The sequence below is a fragment of the Trichomycterus rosablanca genome, chromosome 16, assembly GCF_030014385.1.
Source record: "Trichomycterus rosablanca isolate fTriRos1 chromosome 16, fTriRos1.hap1, whole genome shotgun sequence".
NCBI classification, from domain to species: domain Eukaryota; kingdom Metazoa; phylum Chordata; class Actinopteri; order Siluriformes; family Trichomycteridae; genus Trichomycterus; species Trichomycterus rosablanca.
In genome coordinates this window covers 26981435-26999959 of record NC_086003.1, presented here as the reverse complement: position 1 = coordinate 26999959, position 18525 = coordinate 26981435, and the positions used below count along the sequence as shown (strand labels likewise).

Below are 18525 nucleotides of genomic sequence, written 5' to 3'. Positions count from 1 at the left end.
AAAAAATTCTCTCTCTCCAATTGTAACTTTTATACAGAAATAAAATGGCTCAGTGTGCTGCAAGATTTGTGTCTTTTTGCAGGTTGCACAAATTGTAAAACGAGAAATGGAATCTGCTGTGAAATTATACGTGAAACTCAGAGCGAAAGTAAAAGTCGGGCCAAGCTGGGGAAACCTTCAAGAGTTAGATATTTAAAAAAAAGGATTTCATGCTGCTTTATAGTGATCGTTATAAATATGAACTACTGGAATCGAGTTCCATTTTAAACTGACATAAATGTAATGAAATGTTAAAATGCTAATCATGTAGAGTAAGCATATGTAAATCTGAAGAATTATTTAATGTAGTATTGTATTTTTATCAACACAACAGAATAAAAATGATTGTAAACTCAGACTAGTATGTTTATTAATGATTAGTGCAACAGGACTTTACAAGTCCACAAATTTTAAATACCTCACATTTGCATTTTTCCTTTCCTATCATCTGGAGGTTTTAGTTTCATTTTGACCATCAATTCTGTGTGTTTAGTTATCAATAGCAAATTTACAGCACTTAGCAGATGCTTTTATCTAAACTGACGTAGAGCGTCAGGAATTGTATTAATCCACACACCCCTAAAGCACATATATGTTTTTATAGATGCCGAAAAAAGTCCTTGTAAATTCAGTTTAGGATAAAAATGTGCGCACAGTGCCTTTGACCAAGCCCCTACATATGGGGCACTTTCGTAAGGATGGGGCGCATTCTTTACACACCACTAGGTGCCCACAGGGAATAAAGACAATGTTGACTTCTTTATCCATGCATACTTTACACGTACGCTCCTCCTGCAGTCTCCTAAGCTGTTCCTCCATCGGCAGGTCTGTGAAATAAACATACACACATAATTAATTCTGCTACAGTTCTCTGTTTATGGTTCACTCTTTGAGGGCAGGATCTGTATCTGATTCCCTTTAGTGTGAAAGCTACTAACTGAAGAAAAAAACTAAAAACAAAAAAAAAAAACCTCTGTATACCTGAAAGATCTTGACTCGGTGATGCGGCTTCATTTGTCTGGGCTGAAATTGCAGTGAAGAGAACATAAAACGGATCATCAGCATTATGTCGTGATGCAAGTTTGTTGTTGGATTTTTCCCTGCATATTTTTAAACTATGGAGTTTTTTTTCTGAGCATCACCTTTTATAATTGGAGGGAATCTATTTAAGTAAATTCTTGTTCCTACCTACTAGTATGGACTACTACAGTTCAACAAAGACAAGGACTAACATGGAACACTGAAAATCTACACACATTATCTACGACAGTATGCAAAAAGTGAAATACCCATTAGCTCTCGTAAGAGGTACACGTCGTTCTTTTTGATCCAGTTGCGGAAAACCTCGGCTGCCGCGTTCCCTTTCGTCAGGACCAAATCGATAAGCTGGCCGGTTTGCAGCTTGACTGTAGCACAGTTGCGTATGGTGTCGTACTCCTTCTGTGAAATGACGTTCTCCTCCAGCAGATGATCCATCAGACTCTGCACGCTTTTTAGACGTTGTGTCAGAGCTGCGTGATGCTTTTTAAGGAAAGTAAATCCATCTAGATAGAAATATTAAAGAAGAAATACATCAATCATTTTCTTTAATCAATTTATCCTGGTCTGGGTTGTGGCAGACTGGTTTTATCATGAAACACTGGGTGCAAGGCAGGAATATCTTGAACTGGCAGAACAGAGGTAGCTCGGCAGTTAAGGCACAAGACTAGTAATCGAAAGGTCACTGGTTGCCATTGTTGGGCCCCTGAGCAAGGTCCTTAACCCTCAAGCCAATATAGCCTATAGCCAATCATGTCTGTGTAGATGCCTGGCTGGCCCAACAGCACCACTGAGATTAAAATGTAGGGTTTATAAGGTCGCTGGTTGCCACTGTTGGGCCCTTGAGCAAGGAAGGTCCTTAACCCTCAATTGATTGCAATGTATACAGTCACAGTTGTAAGTCGCTTTGAATTAAAAAAAAGCATCTGCTAAATGCCAAAAATGTAAATGTAAATAGATTGGGCACCCCCAGATATAGCCAATCATGTCTGTGTAGATGCCTGGCTGGTCCAACAGCACCGCTGAGATTAAAATTTAGGGTCATTAGGGTTGTATTTTGAAGCCCTGCGATGTACGGCCACCATGTAGAGGGTATTCCTGCCTTGGGTCCAGTGTTTCCAGGCAGGACCAGGATAAAGCAGTTGATGAAAATCAAATGAGACAGGTGTGGCCTAGTGGTTGAGGTACTGGACTAGTAAGCCAAAGGTTGCTGGTTCAAGCCCCACCACTGCCAGGTTGCCACTGTTGGGCCCCTGAGCAAGGTCCTTAACCTTCAATTGCTTAGACAATATACTGTCACAGTACTGTAAGTCGCTTTGGGTTAAAGCGTCTGCTAATGCCGTAAATGTAAATGGAACAATATAATAGAAATTCCACTTCACAGATCAGCATGTTTGTTAAATAAAACAAACCTGATGCCATTTCCTCTGCGAAAAGTTCCCGTTCCTCCTCTCTCTTCTCATCCTCGGCACTCAGCAGATCAGACACCAGCTCCTGCACAGTCTTGTAGTTTTCTCCACTGGTGAGGATTTTGCTCTGCACCGTCTGTTTCACCAAATTACGGTCAAAGCCCATCTCCAGCGCGGACTTGACCACCGGTGTGTTCATCATTACGGCATCTTCTGAACGTTCTTCTCCTGGACCCAGATGCACAACTGCATGTACAGAGGAAGAAAGTTATTAGACCCTGTTGTTGTAAGTGAAATTGTGAAAGTGTTCCGGTTTGTATATCGTTTACTCACCTGGTGGATCAACAAATTCTCTTGAATCTCCGTTGGTCAGCAGCTATTACAACACAACAAAATGATTATAGTTTAAACGGAATCACAAGTAACAGCACATTATTACCATGATGGTGTCGATGGAGTGCCAAGAACGGTCCACCACCCAAATAATACCTGGTCAGTAGGGGCTCGATAACAGGGCCTTTATTTATTGATAAATGGAGTAAAGAGGAGTGTACAAAGCAACTTTGGCAGTAATTGTATACCCATATTGTGCATCTCTATGGTAGGTATAGCTGGCAATGATCAATATATGTACATACATAATAGGTAAACCTAATAAATGTAATAAAAGTAGTTATTCGGTTATTAAAAGTGTAATTACTCACTCACTCTCTTAACCACTCATCCAGTTAGGGTCACGGGGCGGTGCTGGAGCCTATCCCAGCTTTTCAATGGGCGCAAGGCACACAGTAACACCCTGGACGGGGCGCCAGTCCATCGCAGGGCAGACCCATTCATCAATAGGGTAATTCAGTGTCTCCAGTTAACCTGACTGCATGTTTTTGGACTGTGGGATGAAACCGGAGCGCTCGGAGGAAACCCACACAGACACGGGGTGAACATGCAAACTCCACACCGGCTAGGGATTGAACCCAGGACCTTCTTGCTGTGAGGCGACAGCGCTACCCACCGAGCCGCCCAGAGTGTATTCAGTTATGTCAAAAAAAATATTTGCCCCCCTCCTGATTCCTATTTTGGTACATTTACTTGTTTTAGATGTTCAGACTAAACTTAATACAAGTCAAAACGATCTGAGTAAACAAACTACATTTTTAAATGATTATTTTATTAATGAAAGGAATAACATCCAACACCAACTGGCCCTGTGTGGAACCAAAATATATCTATCAGTAAGGAAGGGTTTACAAACCCCATGACTAGAATTCTGGCACTACAGTGAAATACAGCGAGAGCTATTCTCTCCCAAACGAGAACAGCCAACTTTCATAAATCAAACCATTGAAGCGAGACTGAACAAAAACACGTCACATGGGGAAGTCACAAAGCAAAACCACTGCAGGAGGAACAAAGAGGCATTGTCCAGTTAACCACAAGCCTTTACTTTGGACTTTGTGGTCCAGTTCCATCCTATGTATGGCTGGCACAGCATTTCTCGATTTGAACTCCATCCCAACAGTCAAGCACAGAGGTGCAAGTGATATGATACCAGGGCAACCTGCCCTAAGTGACCACTGCTGACCTTTAGTAGAATTGTTATGCAGCAGCACAGTGATCAAGTCCAACTATAAATGGCTCAAAATACCTTTTTTCTGTTACATCACATTTTGTACGATGATCTGACATCATTTAGTGCAACATATGGGACAGTTGTGGCCTAGTGGTTAAGGTACTGGACTAGTAATCCCTTAACTCTCAATTGCATAGACAATATACTGTCACTAAATGCTAAAAATGTGAAATGTAATGTAAATATGCACAAAGAAAGAACATATTAACCAAATAATTATACTAGTCCACATACCTGTTCGAACAATCTTGGAAATCTAGCTTGGATCTGGTGGACAAACTCTTGGCCCTTTTCTTGCAACAGATACTCACACCTACAGGAAAAGATACAAACTTATAAATCAACAATAACCATGAGATATACTTCCACTCCATTTTAAATAAACATCCAGACCAATATATCAGTTTTACATAAATAAAGTCCTGTTTCCCACAGCCATTAAGGTCTGCCTAATGTTTATACAGTTGTATCAGCCAATATGAACAAGGGTCTTGGCAAAAATACACTAGGAATCTAATCATCTCTCTACCTTGGAAACCATTTGGCATGTTCTACCCAAGGATCATCTCCAGATTCCCAACATCTTAATCCTCCGTCACAACAAAAGCACTTCACATCATCGTTACGACCTGTTGATGAATACACAAAATGAGTTATAGTGACTTTACTTCATACTGAAGGGAAATAAATGCTTCAAATGTCAAACATTCTCACCAACATAGTAGAAGCCCGCCTTGGCAAGCTGATCCGGTCGGACTGGTATTCTCGCGGGCCAGTTGACGAACGTGAGAAGCCTTTCGTCACACAGCTGCATGGCTGGGTTTGAGATATTGGCGAGACCTCCAGCTGAGCCGATGGGTAGGTTATCGGCTCGGTCACCTTTCACAAATCGGCAGTGTGGGTAGTGTCTCTGGTGCTCAGACACAGCCCTGTCTCCGGGCTCCCAGCTGCTGAGATGCCCACCGCAGCTGAAGCACGCCACTCTGTCGCCCTGGTTCAGATAGTAGAAACCGGCTTTGGCGAGCTCGGTAGGGGTGATCGTGGTAACGGTCCAGTTTTGGAAGGTGTCTAGACGATCCTGCTCCCGCCGCATGTTGGGATTATTGCAAGCGGAGGGCCGCTGATGGGATACGTCCTCTACGCCGCGAGACGTGAGTGGGCTGGCAGGGGCGAGGTTCCCGAAGCCCATGTTAAGGTAGCCAGCCTGCTCGTCCGCCTGGTTCACCGCTGAGGCCACTACAGACACATTTACCGTAACGTTGCGGGGAGGAGAGAAGGCCGAATGAGAGGAGGACAGGAGGTTTGCAGTGGAAGGTAAACTCTGGATGAAGGTGCAACTGGGAGACAGCTGCTTGTGTCTTTCTGCTGGGCATTCTCCCGACTGCCAGTTTTCAGCAGTCACGTTGCAGCGAAAGCACTGGACTCGATCCACGACACCGGTGTAATAAAACCCGGCGCGGGCGAGACTTCTTTCAGTCACTGGTGCAGTAGAAGGGAATTTTGCAAAGGTTGATATTCTATACAGTTCACTTGTGTTATCATACTGCAGGTCTGCTGGCAGGCTGTTATGGCACAGACCTCTTAAAAAGGCATTCTTTTGTAGGAGTTCCATTTGTAAGCAAGGAAGAGGGATATCCATTAGGAAGGAAGGCTTTAGTTATCACACCCAAGGCTTTGATTGCATTATTCAATATGGTTGCATGTGACCTATCTATCTAGTCACTGAATCATGAGACCATTTGTCAAAACACCAACACCAAAACATAGCATGAAGAACTCAAATTGTCACGAAATGCCAACAGCTTTAAAAACAATAACACCGCTTGTGAAAATTAAGTGAACGTAAACTAAAGTTGTGTGGCCAGGTTTGGTTTTAAATCCGTTCAGCAGAACTTACTGTTCCTTACTTGACCTACAGAATGAATCTAAAATCAGCTCCTTCTGTGACCGTTCTGCATTTTTCTCCCTCACAGTTTAGTCAATTCCAGTAGCACTACTGAATCTGAAAAGCTCAAGCTCTCCACCGTGGTGGGCTAGCTCATTACACTGCTGCCTCCTCGTTCTGTGATCTGACAAGACACCGACACAAGCACGCCACCTAAAACTGAACTAAAATCCTTACAAGATGATCAAATAAGTGTGTGAACACAATCATAATGTAAAAGAAAAAGATAAAAAAATGGTCGTTCAGTTTCTCAATCTGTATTCACCCAGGATCACTGACGCATTTGAAAAAAGGATCATGAGTAGATCTAATCTTTAACCCCGAGTAATGGCAACAGCTTAGAACTTTGCTCCTTGGGTGTAATAAATAAGGGCTTTCTTCCTGAAGGACATCCCTCATGGTGGTGTTTAGGTCTCCATGATGTAGATTTTACACCAATTATTTAAAAAAATTATGCTCAAAATAGCAGAAATGTTTGATTTGGTAGAAGACGACGTTTCTCCCCAGAGGTCAGGGTGTCTGCAGATAAAAGAAAAAAGGAAAATATCAATATCAATGTTTCATGCTCCAAGACAGAACGAATTCAATCATTTGGCATACGTGCAACACTGACGGCTGTAAAGCAGTTTACAGGGTGTGTTCTGCTCTTGTATTTCACACACCTTAATGTTCCATGTCATTAAAGTGCCATGTCATTCTCTATAATATAGTACAGTATATGAATAAACTACAATTTAGAGAAAATAGATGACAAAGACCACAAACATTATGATTAGCATATGCCAAGGCATTTGTGACACTGTAGAAAAAAAATGGAAAATATTTATTTTTACAGGGCAAACCTCAGCTGTAAGTGTGAGACAGTTTAAAAAAGTAGAAGATTATTTCTGGTTATTCTTTAAAAATCACATGATTGCTGACTAAACATACATTTACACTCACTCATTTCCTGTGAGGATGAGCCACTGCATTTGTCATTACTAAAAAAATTCAAATTACAAAGAACTGCAAGGCGTTTTTCAGAAAATACGAGTCAATGTGTCCTGTTTCCACAATAGAAACCAGTTTTGTTACATTCATGACAGAAATGGTTGTAACTCGTTACACGAGATTAATCAGTTCACAAGGTTATACTGAACACAGTCATGAACAATTTAGTATCTCCAGTTCACCTCACTTGCACGTCTTTGGACTGTGGGAGGAAACCGGAGCACCCGGAAAAAACCCACGCGGACACGGGGAGAACATGCAAACTCCACACAGAAAAGACCCGGACTGCCCCACCTGGGAATCGAACCCAGGACCTTCTTGCTGTGAGGTGACGGTGCCACCCCTACTACATTAGTAAACGATCGTTTACAAAAATTGCTTACAACATTATCTGAATTTTTTAAACTAGAATTACTTCTAACATTAGCATAACTTTCCCATGCAGTGACCAAATTCAAAGTGCAGTTGTAGCCTAGCGGTTAAGGTACAGAACAAGTTATCAAAACGTCGCTGGTTCAAGGTGCACCACTGGCAGCTTGCCACTGCTGGGCCCTTAATCCTCAATTGCTTAGACAATATACTGTCACAGTCCTGCAAGTCGCTTTGGATAAAGGCGTCTCCTAAATGCCGTAAATTTAAATATTTGGTTAGCAAATGTGTCACGATGTTTTATTTTTTGTGTGACTGGGACTTTTTAGATGTCTGTGGCTGATTCTACTGTCATAAGTACACAGAATATAGAACGTTTTAATTTCACATTAATGTATATAATGAAGGTTTTCAGGACTATGACTTTGCTCAGTCCCACAAAATGACACAACATATGATGGAATCAGTACCTATGAAACAGGTGCAATATATACGATGTTTATTTAATATTTAAGTATTGTACTATAACCTTTAGCTCTGCCATTAACAAATGAAACGATGTTTGCAATCTCCCCGTCATCATCATTGATGAAATGCCCCGTCATACTGAGGTACGACTCCACTGATTGTACAACTTAACCACGGGTCTGTTGTAAAAATGTTACGACTTCCAGCTTGCTTCAGTGTTCGGTACAGCAACTACACTGAAGCATTTTCACCCCCGGTAGTAACGTCGCTCCACAACAGACAGTACAGTATTTAGTGTTTTAATCCGTGTCGAAGCAGCGATTAACATTATATGATTTGCTGCCTTTTGAAGACAAGGAATCAAAGACAGTATACCAAATGAACCGTGATATCGCCCAGCACTGATATATAAATTCTAGTAAGTTTGAATGTTCTCATCACTCAGAAACTGTGTTCATGTTACTTCTACCAGCAAAAAAGCAACTTAATTACTGACCAGTAAAACTGGTGTGGCAAAATTCTACAAAACCATCAGTAACATAAATGTGTTGTGGGGTGGCACAGCATCCCATCTGGTAGAGTGGGTGTGGCAGAGCAACAGGTTCAGTCCTTACCTCTGGTCAGGGTCTCTGGACGTTTGTATCGTACTGCCTTCTTTACACCGGGTGTGAATGAGTGTGTGCTTTGTCCTGTGATGGTTTAAGTGTTTTAACAGCCTGATTTAAAAGCAGCCCCCAGAAATTTTTTCTACACTCACTAAAAAAGAAACTGAAGACTTATCGGAAACTTGTAAATGTCAGACACCAACCAGGAAATTTTGAGCTTGGAAACCACCTGATTCCAAAGTACTCATCTTATTTAAATGTATATTATGATTGTGTAAATTATACTCACATTATTTAAATGTATTTTTATAATTGTGTAAGTTATACTCAGCTTATATAAATGTAGTTTGTTATAATTGTGTACTCACCTTATTTTAATGTATTTTTTATGATTGTGTAAGTTATACTCACATTATTTTAATGTATTTTTTATGATTGTGTAAGTTATACTCACATTATTTTAATGTATTTTTTATGATTGTGTAAGTTATACTCACATTATTTTAATGTATTTTTTATAATTGTGTAAGTTATACTCACATTATTTTAATGTATTTTTTATGATTGTGTAAGTTATACTCACATTATTTTAATGTATTTTTTATGATTGTGTAAGTTATACTCACATTATTTTAATGTATTTTTTATGATTGTGTAAGTTATACTCACATTATTTTAATGTATTTTTTATGATTGTGTAAGTTATACTCACATTATTTTAATGTATTTTTTATGATTGTGTAAGTTATACTCACCTTATTTTAATGTATTTTTTATGATTGTGTAAGTTATACTCACCTTATTTTAATGTATTTTTTATGATTGTGTAAGTTATACTCACATTATTTTAATGTATTTTTTATGATTGTGTAAGTTATACTCACCTTATTTTAATGTATTTTTTATGATTGTGTAAGTTATACTCACATTATTTTAATGTATTTTTTATGATTGTGTAAGTTATACTCACATTATTTTAATGTATTTTTTATGATTGTGTAAGTTATACTCACATTATTTTAATGTATTTTTTATGATTGTGTAAGTTATACTCACATTATTTTAATGTATTTTTTATGATTGTGTAAGTTATACTCACATTATTTTAATGTATTTTTTATGATTGTGTAAGTTATACTCACATTATTTTAATGTATTTTTTATGATTGTGTAAGTTATACTCACATTATTTTAATGTATTTTTTATGATTGTGTAAGTTATACTCACATTATTTTAATGTATTTTTTATAATTGTGTAAGTTATACTCACATTATTTTAATGTATTTTTTATGATTGTGTAAGTTATACTCACCTTATTTTAATGTATTTTTTATGATTGTGTAAGTTATACTCACCTTATTTTAATGTATTTTTATGATTGTGTAAATTATACTCACATTATTTTAATGTATTTTTTATGATTGTGTAAGTTATACTCACATTATTTTAATGTATTTTTTATGATTGTGTAAGTTATACTCACATTATTTTAATGTATTTTTTATGATTGTGTAAGTTATACTCACATTATTTTAATGTATTTTGTTATAATTGTGTAAGTTATACTCACATTATTTTAATGTATTTTTTATGATTGTGTAAGTTATACTCACCTTATTTTAATGTATTTTTTATGATTGTGTAAGTTATACTCACCTTATTTTAATGTATTTTTTATGATTGTGTAAGTTATACTCACCTTATTTTAATGTATTTTTTATGATTGTGTAAGTTATACTCACATTATTTTAATGTATTTTTTATGATTGTGTAAGTTATACTCACCTTATTTTAATGTATTTTTTATGATTGTGTAAGTTACTCACCTTATTTTAATGTATTTTTTATGATTGTGTAAGTTATACTCACCTTATTTTAATGTATTTTTTATGATTGTGTAAGTTATACTCACATTATTTTAATGTATTTTTTATGATTGTGTAAGTTATACTCACATTATTTTAATGTATTTTTTATGATTGTGTAAGTTACTCACCTTATTTTAATGTATTTTTTATGATTGTGTAAGTTATACTCACCTTATTTTAATGTATTTTTTATGATTGTGTAAGTTATACTCACATTATTTTAATGTATTTTTTATGATTGTGTAAGTTATACTCACATTATTTTAATGTATTTTTTATGATTGTGTAAGTTATACTCACATTATTTTAATGTATTTTTTATGATTGTGTAAGTTATACTCACATTATTTTAATGTATTTTTTATGATTGTGTAAGTTATACTCACATTATTTTAATGTATTTTTTATGATTGTGTAAGTTATACTCACCTTATTTTAATGTATTTTTTATGATTGTGTAAGTTATACTCACATTATTTTAATGTATTTTTTATGATTGTGTAAGTTACTCACCTTATTTTAATGTATTTTTTATGATTGTGTAAGTTATACTCACCTTATTTTAATGTATTTTTTATGATTGTGTAAGTTATACTCACATTATTTTAATGTATTTTTTATGATTGTGTAAGTTATACTCACCTTATTTTAATGTATTTTTTATGATTGTGTAAGTTATACTCACCTTATTTTAATGTATTTTTATGATTGTGTAAATTATACTCACATTATTTTAATGTATTTTTTATGATTGTGTAAGTTATACTCACATTATTTTAATGTATTTTTTATGATTGTGTAAGTTATACTCACCTTATTTTAATGTATTTTTTATGATTGTGTAAGTTATACTCACCTTATTTTAATGTATTTTTTATGATTGTGTAAGTTATACTCACATTATTTTAATGTATTTTGTTATAATTGTGTAAGTTATACTCACATTATTTTAATGTATTTTTTATGATTGTGTAAGTTATACTCACCTTATTTTAATGTATTTTTTATGATTGTGTAAGTTATACTCACCTTATTTTAATGTATTTTTTATGATTGTGTAAGTTATACTCACCTTATTTTAATGTATTTTTTATGATTGTGTAAGTTATACTCACATTATTTTAATGTATTTTTTATGATTGTGTAAGTTATACTCACATTATTTTAATGTATTTTTTATGATTGTGTAAGTTATACTCACCTTATTTTAATGTATTTTTTATGATTGTGTAAGTTACTCACCTTATTTTAATGTATTTTTTATGATTGTGTAAGTTATACTCACCTTATTTTAATGTATTTTTTATGATTGTGTAAGTTATACTCACATTATTTTAATGTATTTTTTATGATTGTGTAAGTTATACTCACATTATTTTAATGTATTTTTTATGATTGTGTAAGTTACTCACCTTATTTTAATGTATTTTTTATGATTGTGTAAGTTATACTCACCTTATTTTAATGTATTTTTTATGATTGTGTAAGTTATACTCACATTATTTTAATGTATTTTTTATGATTGTGTAAGTTATACTCACATTATTTTAATGTATTTTTTATGATTGTGTAAGTTATACTCACATTATTTTAATGTATTTTTTATGATTGTGTAAGTTATACTCACATTATTTTAATGTATTTTTTATGATTGTGTAAGTTATACTCACCTTATTTTAATGTATTTTTTATGATTGTGTAAGTTATACTCACATTATTTTAATGTATTTTTTATGATTGTGTAAGTTACTCACCTTATTTTAATGTATTTTTTATGATTGTGTAAGTTATACTCACCTTATTTTAATGTATTTTTTATGATTGTGTAAGTTATACTCACATTATTTTAATGTATTTTTTATGATTGTGTAAGTTATACTCACATTATTTTAATGTATTTTTTATGATTGTGTAAGTTATACTCACATTATTTTAATGTATTTTTTATGATTGTGTAAGTTATACTCACATTATTTTAATGTATTTTTTATGATTGTGTAAGTTATACTCACATTATTTTAATGTATTTTTTATGATTGTGTAAGTTATACTCACCTTATTTTAATGTATTTTTTATGATTGTGTAAGTTACTCACCTTATTTTAATGTATTTTTTATGATTGTGTAAGTTATACTCACCTTATTTTAATGTATTTTTTATGATTGTGTAAGTTATACTCACATTATTTTAATGTATTTTTATGATTGTGTAAGTTTATACTCACATCATTTTTACTTCTAAAACTAAAGCAATTCATTTTCAACCCACGGGAGACATACTCTCATTCATCTAAAGACCTAAAACGACGCAGGTTACAGTATACAGGTCGATCTGAAAAAACTATATATACTGAACAGCCATAAAACTGACGACCGTGAAACTAATCGACTTATCCGATTAAGAGACTTCAGAAGTCGACTCATTTTATGTAAGAGTAAGTTATCTCTCGTAAGTCTCTCCGTGTTTACTGTTAATAATTAATGTCGTGGTTTTAAAAAAAACACACTAATACAACCAATAACACCACTACTACAGAACATCTATGTGTAACCTCTCTAACATTAAAAAGCTTCATTAAACTGCTAAGTTTACCACAGATCTGTAACCGAGTCAGACTCGTTCCGTCTGTGGAGCTAAAAGTTTTCTGTCAGTCAGAGCAGATGATCCTGAACTATGTACGATGCACAACGTTCATTATGTTATTTTAAGCTGGACGCATCACGCTTCAACAATGATGTGATGGTTGGCGCTTTGTAGCTCAAAGTCTGATCGATCCACTGAGCTGTTAAGCTTAACACGGTCTTTATATCACACGATCGGATCGGCTACATACTTGGGAAATATCGCCGATAGCATATTTTGATTAAAAATCGGCCGATATCGATTTATAGCCGATCGATCGTTCGTCCTTCCATCTCTAATATATATACAGGGTTGACAAATACACTGAAACACCTGTCATTTTAGTGTGGGAGGTTTCATGGCTAAATTGGACCAGTCTGGTGGCCAATCTTCATTAATTGCACATTTGCCACCAGTAAGAGCAGGATCCTACATTCTAACTCTCTAGTCAGGGTAAGAGCACAGTTTTGCTCAATTATCAGTTTTGCTCAAAATATTGCAATGCACACAACATTATGGGTGACATACCAGAGTTCAAAAGAGGACAAATTGTTGGTGCACGTCTTGCTGGCGCATCTGTGACCAAGACAGCAAGTCTTTGTGATGTATCAAGAGCCACGGTATCCAGGGTAATGTCAGCATACCACCAAGAAGGACAAACCACATCCAACAGGATTAACTGTGGACGCAAGAGGAAGCTGTCTGAAAGGGATGTTCGGGTGCTAACCCGGATTGTATCCAAAAAACATAAAACCACGGCTGCCCAAATCACGGCAGAATTAAATGTGCACCTCAACTCTCCTGTTTCCACCAGAACTGTCCGTCGGGAGCTCCACAGGGTCAATATACACGGCCGGGCTGCTATAGCCAAACCTTTGGTCACTCGTGCCAATGCCAAACGTCGGTTTCAATGGTGCAAGGAGCGCAAATCTTGGGCTGTGGACAATGTGAAACATGTATTGTTCTCTGATGAGTCCACCTTTACTGTTTTCCCCACATCCGGGAGAGTTACGGTGTGGAGAAGCCCCAAAGAAGCGTACCACCCAGACTGTTGCATGCCCAGAGTGAAGCATGGGGGTGGATCAGTGATGGTTTGGGCTGCCATATCATGGCATTCCCTTGGCCCAATACTTGTGCTAGATGGGCGCGTCACTGCCAAGGACTACCGAACCATTCTGGAGGACCATGTGCATCCAATGGCGGTGCCGTGTATCAGGATGACAATGCACCAATACACACAGCAAGACTGGTGAAAGATTGGTTTGATGAACATGAAAGTGAAGTTGAACATCTCCCATGGCCTGCACAGTCACCAGATCTAAATATTATCGAGCCACTTTGGGGTGTTTTGGAGAAGCGAGTCAGGAAACGTTTTCCTCCACCAGCATCACGTAGTGACCTGGCCACTATCCTGCAAGAAGAATGGCTTAAAATCCCTCTGACCACTGTGCAGGACTTGTATATGTCATTTCCAAGACGAATTGACGCTGTATTGGCCGCAAAAGGAGGCCCTACACCATACTAATAAATTATTATGGTCTAAAACCAGGTGTTTCAGTTATTTTGTCCAACCCCTGTATATGTATATATATATATATATATATATATATATATATATATATATATATATATATATATATATATATATATATATATATAATCTGTGTAACCTGCTTAACGTTACTAGACCTATATATATACATATATATATATATAGGTCTAGTAACGTTACGCAGGTTACACAGATTCCCAAAATCCCTTGCTGTGCACCTACTGTGTATTGTGATTACATGTATTCTGATATTTCATTCATTTAGTTATTTTTATATTTTACTTAACGAAAATATTGTCGTGTTTTTACTTTCGCTATCGCGGCACTTTATCGCTAGCATTAGCCACTTGCTACCGTAGAGGGTAGCCGCTGTCCGGTGGGGATGCTGCGGGTCTTTTGCTGTGCGGTGGTGGAGGTGTGGGAATAAAGGCACACGACAGGGTAGAGTCACTTTAACTGTTTAGTCAGGACTTCAATGAGTGTTACAGCACATTAGACTGCCGAGCTCCAACTCCAGAACCCGAACTTCAATGCTCGGACCCAGAGCGGTAGAGAGAACAGAGTGGCGACACTCCCATAGGGAACCGTTGGAAAGGGGGCGGGACATTTTTTCTGCGCAGCTTCCGGGTTGTGGAGCTCTGTATAGTTCCAAACAACCCATAGAGCCCCATTCATTTCCAATACTTATCAAACATTTTTAGCTGTTTGTTGCTTTGTTTTAAAACAATTATGAATTTAATGTCATTAATATACTTAATACTGTTATTGTTTAGCATTTGCTCAGCACTAAATGTTACATGTTTATCTTAATTAATAGGTATAACTGAATTTAGCTTAGTCAGTTAAGCTTAATTAATGACACACGAGTCTTTTCACCTAAAATGAGTTGATTAATCAAGAGTCTTGTTACAGAAATGATCATAAAACATTAGAACCACAATAAATCATTATACTTTTACTTTCATACTTAAGTACATTTGAAGGTAAATTTAGTTTAGTACTTTAGTGGAGGTAAAGAGTATTTTTACTTTTACTACTACTTTTACTGGAGTAATATGTTACCTTGGATATCTCTACTTTAACTCAACTACATGGTTTGTGTACCTTGTCCACCACTTACATTAGACAAAATGAACTAGTGCATATTCATAATGAATTCATTAATGTATTACATGTAGGAATCAATTATTAATCACTCATGAAATAAGAGATGAATGAAGCTTTTTCATGTACCTGCACTATAATGTTTTTGGTACGGTAATGTGTTTATCAATCTGTTCATTCAGTGCAGGTAAACCTTATGAATCCAGCACATGACTTAGTGTTTAGCCAAAATGATTATTATTATGAATCCTCAGGAAAGTGAAGGGAGATTAGTTTATGCAAAAAACAAAACATAAAAAACTTTAATGTCTATACTGTATATTGTCTCTACTACTTAATGATATCGCATTATGTAATGTATGCTATTATAATGTACTGTGTGTTAACAAGAACGACCTATTAACAAGTCATTATAAACATCAATCTTCCACTTTATATACCAAATTGACATTAAAGCAGATGCAGTAAATGTAAACGCAGTTGAAAATACCCAGAAATTGTGTTGAAAATACCCAGAAATTGTACAAATGTTTATTATTTGCCGTTTAATATTTCATTTACTGCTGCCTGTCCCATTTGAGAACATGACAGCGCCGGGTTTGTTTGGAACTATTGAGGGTTACATGAACCACGTGACCGCGTAGCGGCGAGATCAAGGAGTGTCGCAACTCTCTCTATCTACGGCTCTGGTTCCAAACAAACCCGGCGCTGTCATGTTCTCAAATGGGACAGGCAGCAGTAAATGAAATATTAAACGGCAAATAATAAACATTTGTACAATTTCTGGGTATTTTCAACTGCGTTTACATTTACTGCATCTGCTTTAATGTCAATTTGGTATATAAAGTGGAAGATTGATGTTTATAATGACTTGTTAATAGGTCGTTCTTGTTAACACACAGTACATTATATTAGCATACATTACATAATGCGATATCCTTAAGTAGTAGAGACAATATACAGTATAGACATTAAAGTTTTTTATGTTTTGATTTTTGCATAAACTAATCTCCCTTCACTTTCCTGAGGATTCATAATAATAATCATTTTGGCTAAACACTAAGTCATGTGCTGGATTCATAAGGTTTACCTGCACTGAATGAACAGATTGATAAACACATTACCGTACCAAAAACATTATAGTGCAGGTACATGAAAAAGCTTCATTCATCTCTTATTTCATGAGTGATTAATAATTGATTCCTACATGTAATACATTAATGAATTCATTATGAATATGCACTAGTTCATTTTGTCTAATGTAAGTGGTGGACAAGGTAGACAAACCATGTAGTTGAGTTAAAGTAGAGATATCCAAGGTAACATATTACTCCAGTAAAAGTAGTAGTAAAAGTAAAAATACTCTTTACCTCCACTAAAGTACTAAACTAAATTTACCTTCAAATGTACTTAAGTATGAAAGTAAAAGTATAATGATTTATTGTGGTTCTAATGTTTTATGATCATTTCTGTAACAAGAATCTTGATTAATCAACTCATTTTAGGTGAAAAGACTCGTGTGTCATTAATTAAGCTTAACTGACTAAGCTAAATTGGGTTATACCTATTAATTAAGATAAACATGTAACATTTAGTGCTGAGCAAATGCTAAACAATAACAGTATTAAGTATATTAATGACATTAAATTCATAATTTTTTTAAAACAAAGCAACATACAGCTAAAAATGTTTGATAAGTAGTGGAAATGAATGGGGCTCTATGGGTTGTTTGGAACTATACAGAGCTCCACAACCCGGAAGCTGCGCAGAAAAAATGTCCCGCCCCCTTTCCAACGGTTCCCTATGGGAGTGTCGCCACTCTGTTCTCTCTACCGCTCTGTTTGGAACTATTGAGGGTTACATGAACCACGTGACCGCGTAGCGGCGAGATCAAGGAGTGTCGCAACTCTCTCTATCTACGGCTCTGAGTTGCTTAACTGAAACCACCAATCAGAATGACAGCAGCGCGTTAGAGTTTATCTGGCCAATCAACAGTCAGAAACATGACTAACGTGTAAATGGTTTACAAAAATCATTGGTTTGTAAGCTTCCCCATTCATATTAACCAAAATAACTAATGAAATAAATAAAAAAATAAAACAGCCAATCCGGGGCCCTCAATTATTCGGGGCCCCTGGTAAGCCCGTGCATTAAATCGCCCCTGCTCACATTATTTAAATATATTTTCATAATTGTGTAAATTATACTTGCATTATTTAAATGTATTTTGTTATAATTGTGTAAGTTATACTTGCATTATTTTAATGTATTTTGTTCTAATTGTGTACTCACCTTATATCAATGTATTTTGTTATAATTGTGTAAGTTATACTCATCTTATATAACCAGACAAACTGGTTTACTCATTCTTTGAGTAATAATGATGAAGCCAGGCCTGAACCCAGCTCGTACTACAGAAGCACACTACCGTACTAGAAAGTATTTACTATAGTACAGACTCCATAGATCCATTCTATATAAACGCGCTACTTTAGACACTCGTTAGAACGTTAGTGTGCAGTATGGATCACAGATAGAAAACGCAGCTGACAAAAGACTCCATTTTGTTTAAAAGCCTGTTTAGGCAGTTTAGAGAATAACGACGATGAAAATTACGAGAATAAACGAGAATCTATTATGCAGAGCAAAACTTACCACTGACAGCGTGTAGGCAGCTGAAATGTTTGGTGTAAAGATGTAAAAAAAAAAAAGTCACTTCTCCACTCTGCTGTTTCACTGAAATGATGATTCAAAATGGCTTACCCAACCCAGAGTCTGGAATTTCTGTGACGCACACCGGAAAGCGAAATAGCCTTTAAACCTTGCAGATTAGTCATGCTTAATTGGCATCTAATCAGTATTGAAAAACGGAAAACGTTCGTTTTT

The 18525-nt window shown here is 35.8% G+C and overlaps 2 protein-coding genes across 3 annotated transcripts in view; one reads left to right on the top strand and one right to left on the bottom strand.

Annotated features, from left to right (window-relative positions):
* The window catches only part of polq (polymerase (DNA directed), theta), a gene marked incomplete at its 5' end in the record, with an annotated part of 25297 nt that extends 24910 nt beyond the window's left edge, over positions 1-387 (top strand). The window contains one exon of the mRNA XM_063012173.1: positions 83-387. Within this exon, the coding sequence (XP_062868243.1) occupies positions 83-196 (114 nt within the window). The remainder of the gene's footprint in view (positions 1-82) is intronic.
* Positions 385-18525, bottom strand: birc2 (baculoviral IAP repeat containing 2). 2 transcript variants are annotated; one of them, XM_063012251.1, is made up of 9 exons: positions 18295-18519; positions 4828-6577; positions 4643-4742; positions 4348-4426; positions 2820-2862; positions 2490-2732; positions 1329-1583; positions 1021-1062; positions 385-866 (listed from the first exon to the last, which is right to left on the bottom strand). In XM_063012251.1, the coding sequence occupies exons 2-9, from the start codon at positions 5750-5752 to the stop codon at positions 673-675; spliced, it is 1881 nt and encodes a 626-aa protein (XP_062868321.1). In that variant the 5' UTR covers positions 5753-6577; positions 18295-18519; the 3' UTR covers positions 385-672. The 2 variants fall into 2 exon arrangements, with proteins under 2 accessions (XP_062868321.1, XP_062868322.1); XM_063012252.1 differs by lacking the exon at positions 1021-1062 and having other exon boundaries at positions 18295-18525.